The 13,747-nt window shown below is 39.4% G+C and overlaps 1 protein-coding gene across 1 annotated transcript; it reads right to left on the reverse strand.

Annotated features, from left to right (window-relative positions):
• Positions 1–1,310: 1,310 nt before the first annotated feature.
• Positions 1,311–4,789, reverse strand: LOC118832645 (transient receptor potential protein-like). Its single transcript, XM_036739965.1, has 2 exons — positions 3,659–4,789; positions 1,311–1,748 (listed from the first exon to the last, which is right to left on the reverse strand). Exons 1-2 carry the CDS (start codon positions 4,624–4,626, stop codon positions 1,727–1,729), a joined length of 990 nt encoding a protein of 329 aa, XP_036595860.1. The 5' UTR covers positions 4,627–4,789; the 3' UTR covers positions 1,311–1,726.
• Between the last annotated feature and the right edge of the window lie 8,958 nt (positions 4,790–13,747).

Raw genomic sequence — 13,747 nt, forward strand, 5'->3', positions numbered from 1 at the left:
CATTCTCACTAAGATCAGGAGCAGAGCAAGGATGACTCTGGCCATCACTATTATTTGACAAAGTTGGAGAAATATTAGCTACAGAAAGACGAGCAAAAGATATTAAGGGAACAAGCATTAGAAAAGATAAAATGTTATCTATATTTATGAATAATATGATTTTTTTTACTTAGAAAACCCTAAAGGGACTTTTTAAATTGAAGCAACAGATTCATCAAACTAGCAGAATAAGAATAAAGCCTATAAAACCCAGCAGCATTTTTGGTTACTAATAACAAAATCCAAAAAGAAAAGTGAAATAACATGCAAAATGAGCGCCCCCCCCACCCAAATTTGAGCAGTTACCTACTAAAACACAGACAGTGATAAACATAACTATGAAAAAATTTTCATACAAATGGAAGATCTAAAGAGGAAAGGAAGGAAGCAAGCATTTATTGAAGACATACTGTGGACCAGGCACTGGGCGAAATGCTTTATCTTACCTCATTTTACCCTCACAACCCTGAGAGGTGGATGTTATTATTATCCTTACTTTATAGTTGAGAAAACTGAGGCAGACGAAGGTTGCATGACTTATCTAGGATCTCAAAGTAGTTGTTTGCACCTGAATTTGAACTCATATGTCCTTGACTCAGGCCCAGAGCTCTATCCACTGAACTATCCAGCTGACACTAGCTGAAGAGATAGTCAATATTCATGGCTAGGTTATGCCAATATAGTGAGAAATGACCCTGCCTTCCCAAATTAATTTCCAGGTTTAATGCTATACCAATTTGACAGGTGTGTCTTTATAAAATGCTATACCAATTTGACAGGTGTGTCTTTATAAAATCAGAGAAAATAACAAAATTCATATAAATGAACAAGATGTCAAAGGTATCAAGGGAAATGGTAAAAAGTAGGGGAGTTGGCACTCCCAGTGATCTCAAATTAGTTATTATCAAAACCATCTGGCACTGAATTTTTAAAACTACAAAAACTGATTAATGGACTGACTAGACAAGAAGCAAGACTCACAAGGAAAGTGTATAGCTATCAATAAACCCAAGAATGATTATATTGGGGAAAAACTATTCAATCAAATTGCTGGCAAGGGAAGAAGAATAATCATTTCTATTGCACCTACCATGTGCCTGGCACTGTGCTAATAGCTTGGAAAATATTACCTAATTTTCTGGGAAAATTGGGAAGTAGTTTTGCAGAAAGTTAGTTTCGAACAGTCCTTATGCCATATACCACAATATATTTCAAATGGATAAACTGGCTAAACGTAAGGTCACGCAAAACATTAAAGGAGAACGGAGGTTCAATGCAAATGAACTTTTATTAACCATTAACTATGCAGCAGAAATTGTGCTGTTAGGTTCTGGGGATAAAAAGATAAATACCCCAAACAAACCAAATTTCTATAACGAATCAGCTCTTATTTTACTGGTGGAATAAATGAATGCAGGGTACTTTGAGGAGGGAGAGTTATTAACTTTTTTAACACTAAAATTAGTGTTAAAAGTCAATAAAAACCAACCCTCTGTTTTCCAAATTTTTTTCCACCAGGCACTTTACTTCTTTTGAAACTGTTTCTTCAAACACCCCTCTTCCCCATCCCGAAAATTCATCGTTCTCCGTCGCTGAAAAAGGAATCCAAACGCCTTGTTCGTGGTACCAGATGCCAGGAAACCTCCGCTGTCCTCAGCTGCACCACCGCATCACCGCATCACCGCAACTACGTCAGACGTTTCTTACACCTGTGGAGAAGAGATGAATTTTTAACTAGCTGTAACATGGAGATTTACTAAAAAGACAATGCTGATTTTAGAAAAGTAAAATTTTTCACAAACAAAATTAATTTCGCTAAAATAAGCTATTGACTAGGAAGTAGAGTTTTGCATTAAACACATAGAAATGCAAAGTAAAACAAACTTTAGGAATAGCCTCTTACCCATGAAATTTGTAAAGATGGTAAAAGAAGGAGGGATAATTAAAGTTGGTTGGACTGTGCAAAGAGAGTACACTAGTTACATAACTCCAAGTGGATACATGAGATGCAGTTTAATATAATCATTTGTGAAAATTTGTAATTTTACAATAAAGGTTACAAAACTGTTCATATATATCCTTATATTTCCCTTATATAAAGCTTATATCCCTGGTGGGCTACTGACAAGAAGAAAAGCTCTCCCTGTTCAAAAACATTTCTAGAAGTATTATTTATTAAAATAGAAGCAAAAAATGTTGTTACTTTGTGCCCAGAGAATGGCTGTACAAATTATGATCTCTGAGTGTAATGGATGTTATCCCTCCCTAAAAAGCAACAGAGATGGAGAATCAAAGAAAAAGAGGGAAGACCCATACAGAGTGACGCAAAGAGGGGAGAAAACTGAACTGAAAGAACCTTATATACAATGACTACAACTATACTAAAGACAACTTGAAACAACAAAACTCAGAAAGTAATGAGCGATTGTGATGCTTGCCTTTAAAAACTTGAGCACATGACAATTCCTTTCTTTTGACAAACATTAAAGGTTTCACTACTCTTCGTTGCAACGATTTGAAAAGATTTTTTCGAACATAAATTAAAACCTAGAAGTAGAAATAACGTGATATTCAACTACATTCCTCAGTCTGCCAAGAGGATGGATTTAAACACGTCTACTAGCGTGAGTTCTAGTTGGTTCTCTGTGAAAAGGATGAAGTAGGTAGGTAGGGTAATGCTATCTTTCTATCAAGTATCATTTCTATCAAGATATTCATTCATTAAATTATGATTTGGTGAGGGGAAAAAAAAACCCCAACACCAAACTTTAATGGTCCCATTTGGATAAGTACATCTAGGTACACAGAATATAGAGGAGTTCCATGCACAGAATTTACATGAAGAGTTCTCTCCAACTTGCCACTAATGTTTGTCTGCTGTTACCATTTGTAAATTTATTCAGAAGCTGTTCATTATTTTAATTGCTTAAGAGTAAGTAACATAGTATCTTTTTCCCATTCCTCTTCCTCCCCCCCCCCTTTCCCTCAATGGTTGGCTAGGAAAATGTTCTCTGTGTCCCACTGCCATGAAGAAATGATTTGAAAACAGAAAAATGTGGAATTGTAGTTCCAAGACATAGTGCAAGGAAATTAAGATCCTTGTACCGTTCACTTAAAATTTTCTTTCACTTTGCTTTAGAAGGTAGCTGGCAAATGGGAGAGAATTGCTAAAACCATCACACTAAGTAGTGATCCCAGGAAATAACTTCTGTTACTGAAAGCAAGCATGAAGCTATACCTGCTTTGACTGCTACAAAAGATGGAGGAGTGACAGTTAGAAAGGTACCAAGGGAAAATACTCTCAACTCTATATGTACAAGAGGTGTTGCTCTATTTGGCACAAAAGGTGTTATTCCCAAACTATGATGTTAACAATAAGATGCTCTCAATCTGCCATGACCTTCTCTGTATGTAAAACTTTTTTTACATGACTGAGTGGTCTGTCAAGGAAAAGGAAAACATATAACACGAGGAATCCGGAGGCCAGAGTACAGGCAAACAAGAAATAAGACTAGTTACAATGGATAGAGAAAGCCTGACAGAATATTAGAATTAGATCCCGAGAGAGCAAATATTTGCGAGAAAATATATATGGCAAAATAATTTTAAAAATACTTACAGGAAAAAGTTGTCCTTGTATTTCAACAGAAGTTGTCCTAAGGCCTTGGCTTCCTCCATATTTCTGGGAACCTTCAATGTTGCTTTTTCTTCCTCAGTAAGTTCAGGAAAAGTCCAATATATAAAGAATATAAGGGAGAGGATCAAGAGAATGCTCAGGAGTAGAAAGAGAGCTGTTTTCACTGATCTAAACTGATGGATTGGCTCTTCTCTGGCCACATTGGATGGCTCCCCTTCATCACTACTGTCGGTGCTGTCTGGTTCAGCTGCAAAGAAGCCAAGCCGCCTGCGAGACAGAACAGGAGGGGGGATGTCTCCTATGTAGAACCTATGCCTCTCATAAGCGCGTTTAGGCTTTTTCTCGGCCCCAGCAGGTTTCTCACGTTCGTCAGACTTCTCAGCTTCAGCAGGCTTTCCACCTCTCTCTGGCCTCCCAACAGGGGCTGATTTCCTACTACGACTAGGCTTCTCCACCCCAACGGGCCTCTCGGTTACGTCACCTTCACCAGGCTTCTCTATTTCTTCAACTTTAGCAGGCTTTTCTTTTTTCTTGGTTCGAGCAGGCCTCTCGCTTCCCTCAGCTTGGGCATATGTATCTCTTCCCTCTACTGGAACAGCTCTTTCTTTTCCCTGGGATCTAACAGGCCGGTCGATCCCCTCAGCTTTAGCAGGCTTTTTTCTTTGCTTGGCTTGAACAGGCCTCTCACTCTCCTCAGCTTCAATGGGCCTCTCACCTCCCTCAGCTTGACCACTGCTCTGGCCTCTTTCTTCTCCCTCAGTTCTAAGGGGTCTCTCACCTCCTTCACTACGGCGAGACCTCCGTCTGCTTTTAGGAGTAGGACGAGCTTTGTCTTCATCTTCTCGGTGGTGAGGCCTAGTTTTCTCTCCCGCATCAGTATGGCAAGCTTCTCCTCTCTCAGGCTTCTCAGCACTCGCGGTCGCCCTCATCCTGCGCCTCTTCTGAGGCATCACGGCTTTGCGAATGGGGCCTCGAGGGCTCAGACAGCTGTCGTGGCTGAGAACAGCTGGCTGCCACAGGATCCTGGGCCAATGCGAGCGGCACCAGGTTCCGGAGGCTCTGGGTTCCGCGCACTTCCCCACAGAGCCTTTCCCGCTCTTTTCTGCCTCTGCGCACTACACCACAGTCACTCCTCAACATCGCGCATTCTCATTGGCACACTTCTGAGCTCTGCACACGTCCCCTGAGGAATGCCCCCCCCTCCTTCCCCACCCACCAGCTGTGCACACGACCCCTCAGGAGGTACGTCAGAGCACTGCACACGTCCCTCTGGATCCTTCCTCTCGCAAACTCTGCACAATGTCCGCTCAGGATTGCCCCACCCCAGCTGTGCTCACATCCCCTCAGGAGCCCCCCCCCGCCCCCCACAGGCATACAACATACCTTAAAAGCTAAACAGAAAAACTTGTATTTGAACCTAAAGGCAATAGGGGGTCATCAGGGTTTATTGATTAGGGAGTGACAGGGGCAGACTTAAACTTCAGGAAGATGACTTTAGTAAGAGCATGAGGTTGGTGTTGAGAAGTAAGAGACTTGAAGGCAAAGAGACCCCTCAGGAGGCTAGACCTTTAGCACCTTCCGGAACAGTTATTTTCCAAAATGTAATGTATTTGTTGAAAGCACAAATAAGCATCAGAAATCAGTGTTTCACCTTACTTTCAGATCAAACCTACCTTCAACTCAAATCAGAACTCCAAGGTCACTAAATGAATGAATGAATGAGGCAATGAATGAAACATTTATTAAGTACTTACTATGTGCTAAGCGCTGGCGGTCTAAATATAGATAGGCAAGATGGCTTCTGAAAAAAGTGGGGAGGGTCAGCATGGTTTAGAAGTGACATGGAAGCTTGATTCCAGTCCAGACAAGGTTAAATCTCTCCCATCAGAGCCCAGGATCTGAGGAGCAGAACGGGTAGGGGGGTGATGAGGAGGAGGAGGAGGAGGATGGTCAGGAAACGATTTAGGACTGTAAGGGATTATAGACTTCACCTAGTCCAGCCACTTGAGTTTGCAGGGGAGGGAAAATAAGACCCAGAGAGAAGAAACAATTTGCCAAGGAAAAGATGTTTAGGCTAGAAAAAGTAATTGCAAAAGGGTTTTAGGTTGGAAGTCCATTTCCTAAACAGGATCTTAAATCAAGTATTCTTAACCACAGGGTCCATAAAAAAATACATACATACATACACACATATGTGTATATGTATATATCTATACACACACATATGTTGTTCAGTCATGTCCAACTCTCCATGACCCCATTTGGAGTTTTCTTGGCAAAGATATTAGAGTGGTTTGCCATGTCTTTAGCTCATTTTACAGATGAGGAAACTGAGGCAAAAAGGGTGAAGTGATTTGCCCAGGGTCACACAGCTAGGAAGTGTCTGAGTCCAAATTTGAACTCAGGTCTTCCTGACTCCAGGCCTGGCACTCTATCTACTACACCACCTACCTGCCCACATATACGCATATGTACATGCAGATATAAAAATATATACATATGTGTGTATATATGTGTGTATACATATATATGATTTCCTTTGTAATCCTGTGCATTTTATTTTATGCATTTAAAGACATTATTCTGAGAAGGGGTCCATAGGCCTCTGCCATTTATGTTGGGGGGAAGGAGTGCTGGCACTAAGTCAACTAAAGACCCTTAAACTTACCGTTTTTCCCCATTTTCCTGCAAAAGACAGAATTGTTTTGACATTTGGCCTGGGAAGGATTATAGCAAGCCAAGAAGTATTCTGAACTAGTTTTTGGAGGGTGGAGAGAGAAAAAGGAGGAGGAGAAGACAGGGAAGGAAAGGAAAGGAAGAATCAAACAGCAGCAGCCGTAGATAGAGTACAATTTCCAGGTCAACTGACTTCGAGCCTAGAGGAAGGCTTTCTGCTTTCCGGAGCTCACCTTTGGCTTGTTAAGACAACTCAGTGAGCAGGGAAGGAAAGAAATCTTCCTGCTTGGAAGAAACTATTGGAAAGATGTTTAATTTACTCTCTCCCTGCTGCTCCCCTTTTTTGTTTTATTGTCACATACAACCCAGCAGTGTTACTTACCACTAAATGTTTATTTGCTTTTTAAAATGTGTTTACTGTTCATATTTTAGTGATGGTTTTCTAGAGGGAGATTATACACATTTTTATTGCATTCTGATATGAAGATTTGGGAGCAGGGAGTAGAGAGAGCCAAAAGGCCCACTTGTTGGTAGTGAGTGACCTGTTGGCTGGGCAATGAGATTAGCTCATGAAGATTTTAGTATAGGGCAGGGCTGTCCAAAGTACGGCTCACAGTGCGATTTTATGTGGCCCGCCTGTGGGTTTCAATTTTCATGAGTGAAAAAATAAAATGATACTTTGCATGGAATATGTATTAGATTTTTTAATTCCATCACTAATAAATAATCTCGTTGACATTAATTTTTTGTGGTGTTTTTAAGCAGTATTGCGGATGGAACATATAGCACAGAATTTTCAATCCTTCTGTGGGATGCATTCCATCTGTACTATCCAGACTAGTCAGTATGCACCTACCTTTTTACTGTTGTGTTGTCGCTTTGTTGTTTTGGGTTTGCTTTCGCGCTTCACGCCTTCACCTGTCGCATTGATGCTACGTATTCCCCCACTTTCTATTTGTGTACTGCACTTTTTATTCTGGGTGCAGCCTTCGAATAATTATTTTATTTTAATGTGGCCCTAAGATAACCCAACGTTGGATAGCCCTGGTATAGGGAAAGAGTTGTTAAACTTTGTTGTGTCATGAGCCCCTTCGTCAATAAGGCAAAGCCTAAAGAACCCTTCTCAGAATCATGTTTGTTTGTGTTTTTTTTTAAATTCCTAGTTAAAAGAAATATTAAATTTCAGTTACCAGTTAGTGAAAATAAAGATGCAGGTTCCCCACCCCTGGATTAGACCTTTGTTCTAGTGGGGAGAGCTCAGGGGCAAAAGGTATGAATAGTGGAGTCCCTTTTCTTGCCTAATTCCAAACATCTATCTAAAATGATTGGACTGATTTGAAGCTCCACCAACAGGGCCAATAGGGCACTAGCATGCCCTGTCTTCTCACATCTCTCCTGAAATTGACTGCTCCCATTCACAATCACCTTTGCCAATCTGCAGGGTAGGAGATAGACCCTCAGAGCTGTTTGAATAGACATCTCTCTAATGATTAGTGATTTGGGACATGTTTTCAAAGAATCATTTACAGAAGACAATTCTTTTTTTAAAAACCACTGTACCTTTTTGACCACTTATTTATTCATCGATGGACATTTATTCAATATTTCATATATACCAGAGCTATGATAGGCACTGGGCATACAACCACAAAAATAAAAACAAACCCTGCCCTCAAAAGGTTTGCATGGTATCAGGAAGACAAGTGTGAATATACAAGTACATCCAGTCCATATACAAAATAAATACGCGGTCATACATTTGTTGTTGTCAGGCCTTCATTTTCAAAGTGGACCTATGTCATCATGATGTAAATAAAGTAAATCCACCAGTAAAATAATGGATGATGTCTTCACTTGCACGTGAATTGGATTTAAGTAAGGCAGGGTTGGGCGATAAACCTTATATTTGTAGTAAGACGGTCAAGTTCATATGTAACACCAAAACAACACTTTTAATACTGAGAGATATAAATAATAAAGTCAGGAATGAGGGTCAATGAATGGAGAATAATGACCTTATCTTACCTTTTAAAAATAATTTCTATTTTTATTTTTTATATTTACATCACCTACATTTCTCAATCTCTACCCATTCTAGTCTCTACCCATTTCCACTTTCAAAGAGCCATCCCTTGTAATAAAGAATTTTTTTTTAAAGAGAAAAAGAAAGTAGAGATGTATATACAATAAAAATACCATCTTCAAGGGAAGTGGGCTTGGTTGGAGCATCTTTACACATCACTGGAAGAGAATGGTAGTCATTGACATTGGAGGTGAGAGTTGCCCTCTCTGCACGTGCCCGTGGTGTTCTTTACATATGTGTCCCCCATGCTTGATGCTTATGTGTGCATTCCAGAAATGGGGGAAAGCCTGTGAGAAGTTCGAGGTAAATGAAGAAATGCTGAGTTCACAGAGCAAGGAGGCCGGTCCAGCAGCAGCACTGAGTGTATGAGGGCACAGAATGCCCACTCAGCCATGGAAGATAGGCTCATTTATTCCCTCACTTGCTCCCACCCTGCTTGTCTTCTATGGTGATCAAGTCCAGTTCTCCAGAAGGTAGCAGCCTAAGCAAAGTTGGGTAGGTATGGCACCCTTGTGTCTCATTCATTCCAGCATATTAACCTACGAATTTGCAACTGGCATCGCTAGTCTCAAAGCCCGCAGCTGCTGACCTTGTGCAAAGTGCCCTGACTTCTGGCAGAAGGAAAGCTTAGCACACCCACTGGGCGACGAAGGATCCAGGGCAACGAGGACATGCATTTCCTTGTTTACCCACTATATTTACAAACCATTTATACAAAAGTCAGTAGTGCTTATTTGAGCCATTCTGTGGCTGGGTGTTTGTAATGGATGAAAAGGGGCCATTTGAATGTCACCCTCGACTTGGAGGAAACAATTGATATTTGATAATGGATGACCACATTTTTTCTTCCTGGCAGACTTGTGAAGCAATTTGGTGCAAGTGAGGACAAACAACGCTTGCTGGTGGTTACTGTATTTTAACAGTAGGTTTAATTTCTTTGGAAGCTGTCTACATTTGCATTGCTTATATTCATCCGGCAGGACTTAAAGAGGACTCTAATGAGAAGAAAGGTAATTCAGGTCAGGCAGTCAGTTGACAAGAATTGATTGAGCACCTGTATGGTGTGCCAGGCACTGGGAACATAAATAAAGACAAGAAACCATTTCCTATGTGCCAGGTGAGAGGTAGGTTGGCCAGTGGATAGAGTGGCAGCCTTAAAGTCAAGAAGATCCGAGTTCGAGTCCTGTCTCTGAACCATGTTAGTTATATGGTCCTGGACAAGCCTTCCTCAGATTCAAGTTACAGAGCAATTGTCGATTGGTCTGCATCAGTGGAGAGCATGTTCATCCAGGGAGTTACCCAAACCAATGAAATCAAAAGGCTGGATTAAAAGAAATTTCTAGGCATTATCTAATAATATCAACAATGATGATAATCATCATGAGGCAGCCGGGTGGTGTAGTGGTTTGAGTGTCAGGCCTGGAGTCAAAAAGAACTTCAGTTCAAATTTGGCCTCAGACACTTGTTAGGGATGTGACCTTGGGCAAGTCACTTAACCTCTGTTTGCCTTTGTTTCCTCCTCTGTAAAATGGGGATAATAATAGTACCTTCCTTGCAGAGTTGTTGTGAGGATCAAATGAGATATTTGTAAAGCACTTAGCACAGTGCCTGGCATATAGTGGGTGCTTAATAAATGCTTGTTCCCTTCCTCTCCCAAAATAGTTAGAGAGTACTTTAATGTTTATAAAGCACTTTTCAGTCATTATTTCATTTGATTTTCTCAACAACCCTATGAAGTAGGTACTACAGCTATTATTATCCATTTTACAGATGAAGAAACTGAGTCAGAGAAATTAAGTGACCTACCCAGGGTCATTTAGCTATTAAGTTTCAGAGGTTAGAATGCATATTCTCCCGACTCCAGGGCCAATGTGCTATCCTCAAGGGCTAATGCTGCCTCTTTTGAAGGAGCTAACAGATATTCCAGACTACCTAGGAATAACTTGGGTACTGAGTGGAATGATGCTCAGAGAAAAATAACTTTTGTGTAAATGACAAATGACTTTACAAACTTAAGCTCCATTTACGGTTGTATAAAAAGTTCATATTATCTTACCACAGTACAACTGGAGAAAATTTTAATTGGACATAATAAAAACTATAGTTAATGGCTTGCTCGGGAAATTGACTGCAAGGAGAAAAGAGGCCATGTTTGTAATGAGATTTCATATAAACATATAAAATCATTTACTTGAGCCCCCTACTTTATTATGTCTCTTCTACAGATAGAACAATCACAGCCTGGAGAACTGGATTCATTTGCCCAAGGTCACACAGCCAGTAATTGTTGGAGGTGGGATTTGAATCCAGTTCTGGGTTCTGGAGTCTAGGACCCACCGGCAAGCAATAGATCCTGCCCATTAATGCTGAGCTCTTCCTACTACACCATATATGCTTACAGGCCAACTGGACATATGTAGAGGCATATGTTTCACCTAGTGTCTGTAAGTAATGAGCATAGTAGTAAGACTGATGGCTTTTAAAAATATATATTGTTATTAAATAAATGTTTTATTGAAACTCTTTCTTTTACTTTGCCATCACTTTCCATTGACTCCCTAGCCCCTGGCCCACTGGAATAGTCCTTTGTAACAAAGAGGAACAATTCAATAAAACAAATTAAATCAATATTTTCTCCATATCTGGCCAGTGTGCCTCATTCTACACCTACATTCCATCACCTCTCAAGGATGACTGACTTTCCTCTTTACAAGGAGCTATTAGGCCCTCAAACCTCTTTATAAAGCCCCAAAACACTGGGGAAAATAAATTTGTTTGCTTTTGTTCCAAGGCTAATTGTTGGGGGATCCTTCTTGATGTGTTAAATGGCTCCTAATTAAGAAAACTAAACCAGTAGACTGTGAATCCAAGCCAATTCTAGGAGAAATCTACAAATTTTCTGATCATCAATAGAACTTAGGCACCATCTATTTACGTAAGTGTAGGCACACATGTGCCAACAGATTCAAACATAATGATCACAATAAAAAAGAAATCTCACCAGGCTAACCTTTCACATCATTATGGAATTTGAGGGTTAGAAGGGACTTCAGAGGCTATCCAGGCTAAACCATTTTCTTTGTTGTTCAGTCATTCAGTAGCATCTGACTCTTTGGGACTCCGTGGACCATAGCACGCCAATACTGTCCATGAGATTTTCTTGGTAAAGCTACTAGAGTGGTTTGCCATTTCCTTCTCCAGTCTAAACCAAACCTAAAACAATATCCTTTACAGTACAGCTGAAAAGTAGCCATCCAGGTCTGGCTCTAAAAAAGGGGGAAACCAGGAATTCCAAGGAAGTCCATTCCACTTATACATAGGTCTAGTTATCATATCACTTCATGAGCTTTTTCCTGATGTATAACCTAGATTTTTCTGTTTTCAACTTCTATTAATTGTTTTTTTAGTGAGGCACTTATTCTTGGTACCTTCACTTTGCTTTTTCTGTTGTAAAATGTTTTTCAATCAACGAAATGTTATTTTCTTTCCTTCCACCCACCAAAATGAAGAAAAACTAATCCCTTGTGACAAATATACTTAGTCACATACACAAAAAACCCCACATTAGCCACGTCCAAAAGTGCATGACATTCATCATCTTGAGTTCTTCTCTTCTCTGTCGGGAGGTGGTAGAATGCTTTATCATCAGTCCTCTAGAGTTGAGGTTGTTCACTGTATCTATAAGAGTTAAGTCTTTCAGAGTTATTCATCTTAAAAATATTTTTTGTCTTTGTATAAATTGTTCTCCTGGTTCTTCTTTCTGCATTAGTTCAAGCCAGTCTTCCCACATTTTCTGAAATCATACCTTGCATCATTTCTTAGAACAAAGCAGCATTCCATTACATTCATGTATCTTCATTTGTTCCAACTGAAGTACATTCCCTTATGTTCCAGGTTGTTGACACTACAAAAAGACCTGATTATGGCAGATTTTGTGTATATGAGTCCCTTTCCCCATTCTTTGATCTCTTTGGGGAACAGGCCTCATAGCAGTATCACTGGGTCAAAGGGTATCAATGCAGGTTAGTAAATTTTAGTCATAGTTCTAAATCGCTTTCCAGAATGGCTGGACCAATTCACAGAGAGACCAGTAATACATTAATGTGTCTGTTTGCCTGAAGCAATTGTCTACTTGTCATTTTCATTTTTTTTCATCTTTGTCAATTAATAGGTATGAGTTGGACCCTCAGAGTTGGGCTAATTCGTATTTCTCTAATTATTAGTGATTTTGAAGATTTTTTTTAAACGTCTATTTGTAACTTGTGCTTCTCCCTTTAAAATTTGCCTGTTCATATCCTTTGAGCATTTATCAACTGAATAGCAACTCTTACTCTTATTAATTTCGATCAATTCTTTATATTTAGGAAATTAGACCATTATCAGAAAAACCTGCTGTAGGCCCCACTCCCACACCCCATTTATCTATTTCCTTTCTAATCTTAGTTTCTCTGGTTTTGTTTGTACAAAAGCTTTTTAATATTATGTAATCAAATTGTCCATTTTATTTCCCATGATCCTTTCTATCTCTTGTTTTGTCACAATTCTTTTCTCATACATAAATCTGACAGGTAATTTCTTGCTTGCTCCCCTAATTTGTTTATGGTGTGATCATATATATATATGTATATGTATATATATTATATATGTATATAATATATATATATTATATATGTGTGTGTGTGTATATATATATATATATGTATATATGTGTATATATATATATATATATATATATATATATATATACACCCACTTGGAGCTTATCTTGGTATACCGTGTTTGGTATTGGTCTAAATACAATTTCTGCCAGACCATTTCTTGGTTTTCCCAGCACTTCTTTGTGGAACAGTGAGTCCTTACCCCAATTGGGATCTTTGAATGTATTGAACATTAAACTATTAGGTTAGTTTACTTTGACATGTTGTTTATCTTATTTGTTCCACTGATTGACTTCTCTATTTTTTAATCAGTGCCAAACTATTTTCATGATTACTGCTTTGTTACATAATTTGAGATCTGGTAATGTTCCTTCCCACTTTTTTCCATTATTTTCCTTGAGATTCTTGTCTTTTTATTCCTCCAGACAAATTTTATCGTAATATTTTTCTAGTCCTATAAAGAAATTCTTCAGTATTTGGGTTAGTATTTCGCTGAATAAGTAAAATAATTTAAGTAGATTTCCCCCCTGGATTTCCTGCGCAGGACTCAGCTTGGTACTCTTCCTTGATCTTGGCATAGTTGTAGGGGTGAGCTCAGCTGTACTGCTTCTTCCTACTTCATCATCTCTGTTGGTTTCCCATCTATTGTTCCCA

This window comes from Trichosurus vulpecula, chromosome X (genome assembly GCF_011100635.1).
Source record: "Trichosurus vulpecula isolate mTriVul1 chromosome X, mTriVul1.pri, whole genome shotgun sequence".
In the NCBI taxonomy this organism is placed as follows: domain Eukaryota; kingdom Metazoa; phylum Chordata; class Mammalia; order Diprotodontia; family Phalangeridae; genus Trichosurus; species Trichosurus vulpecula.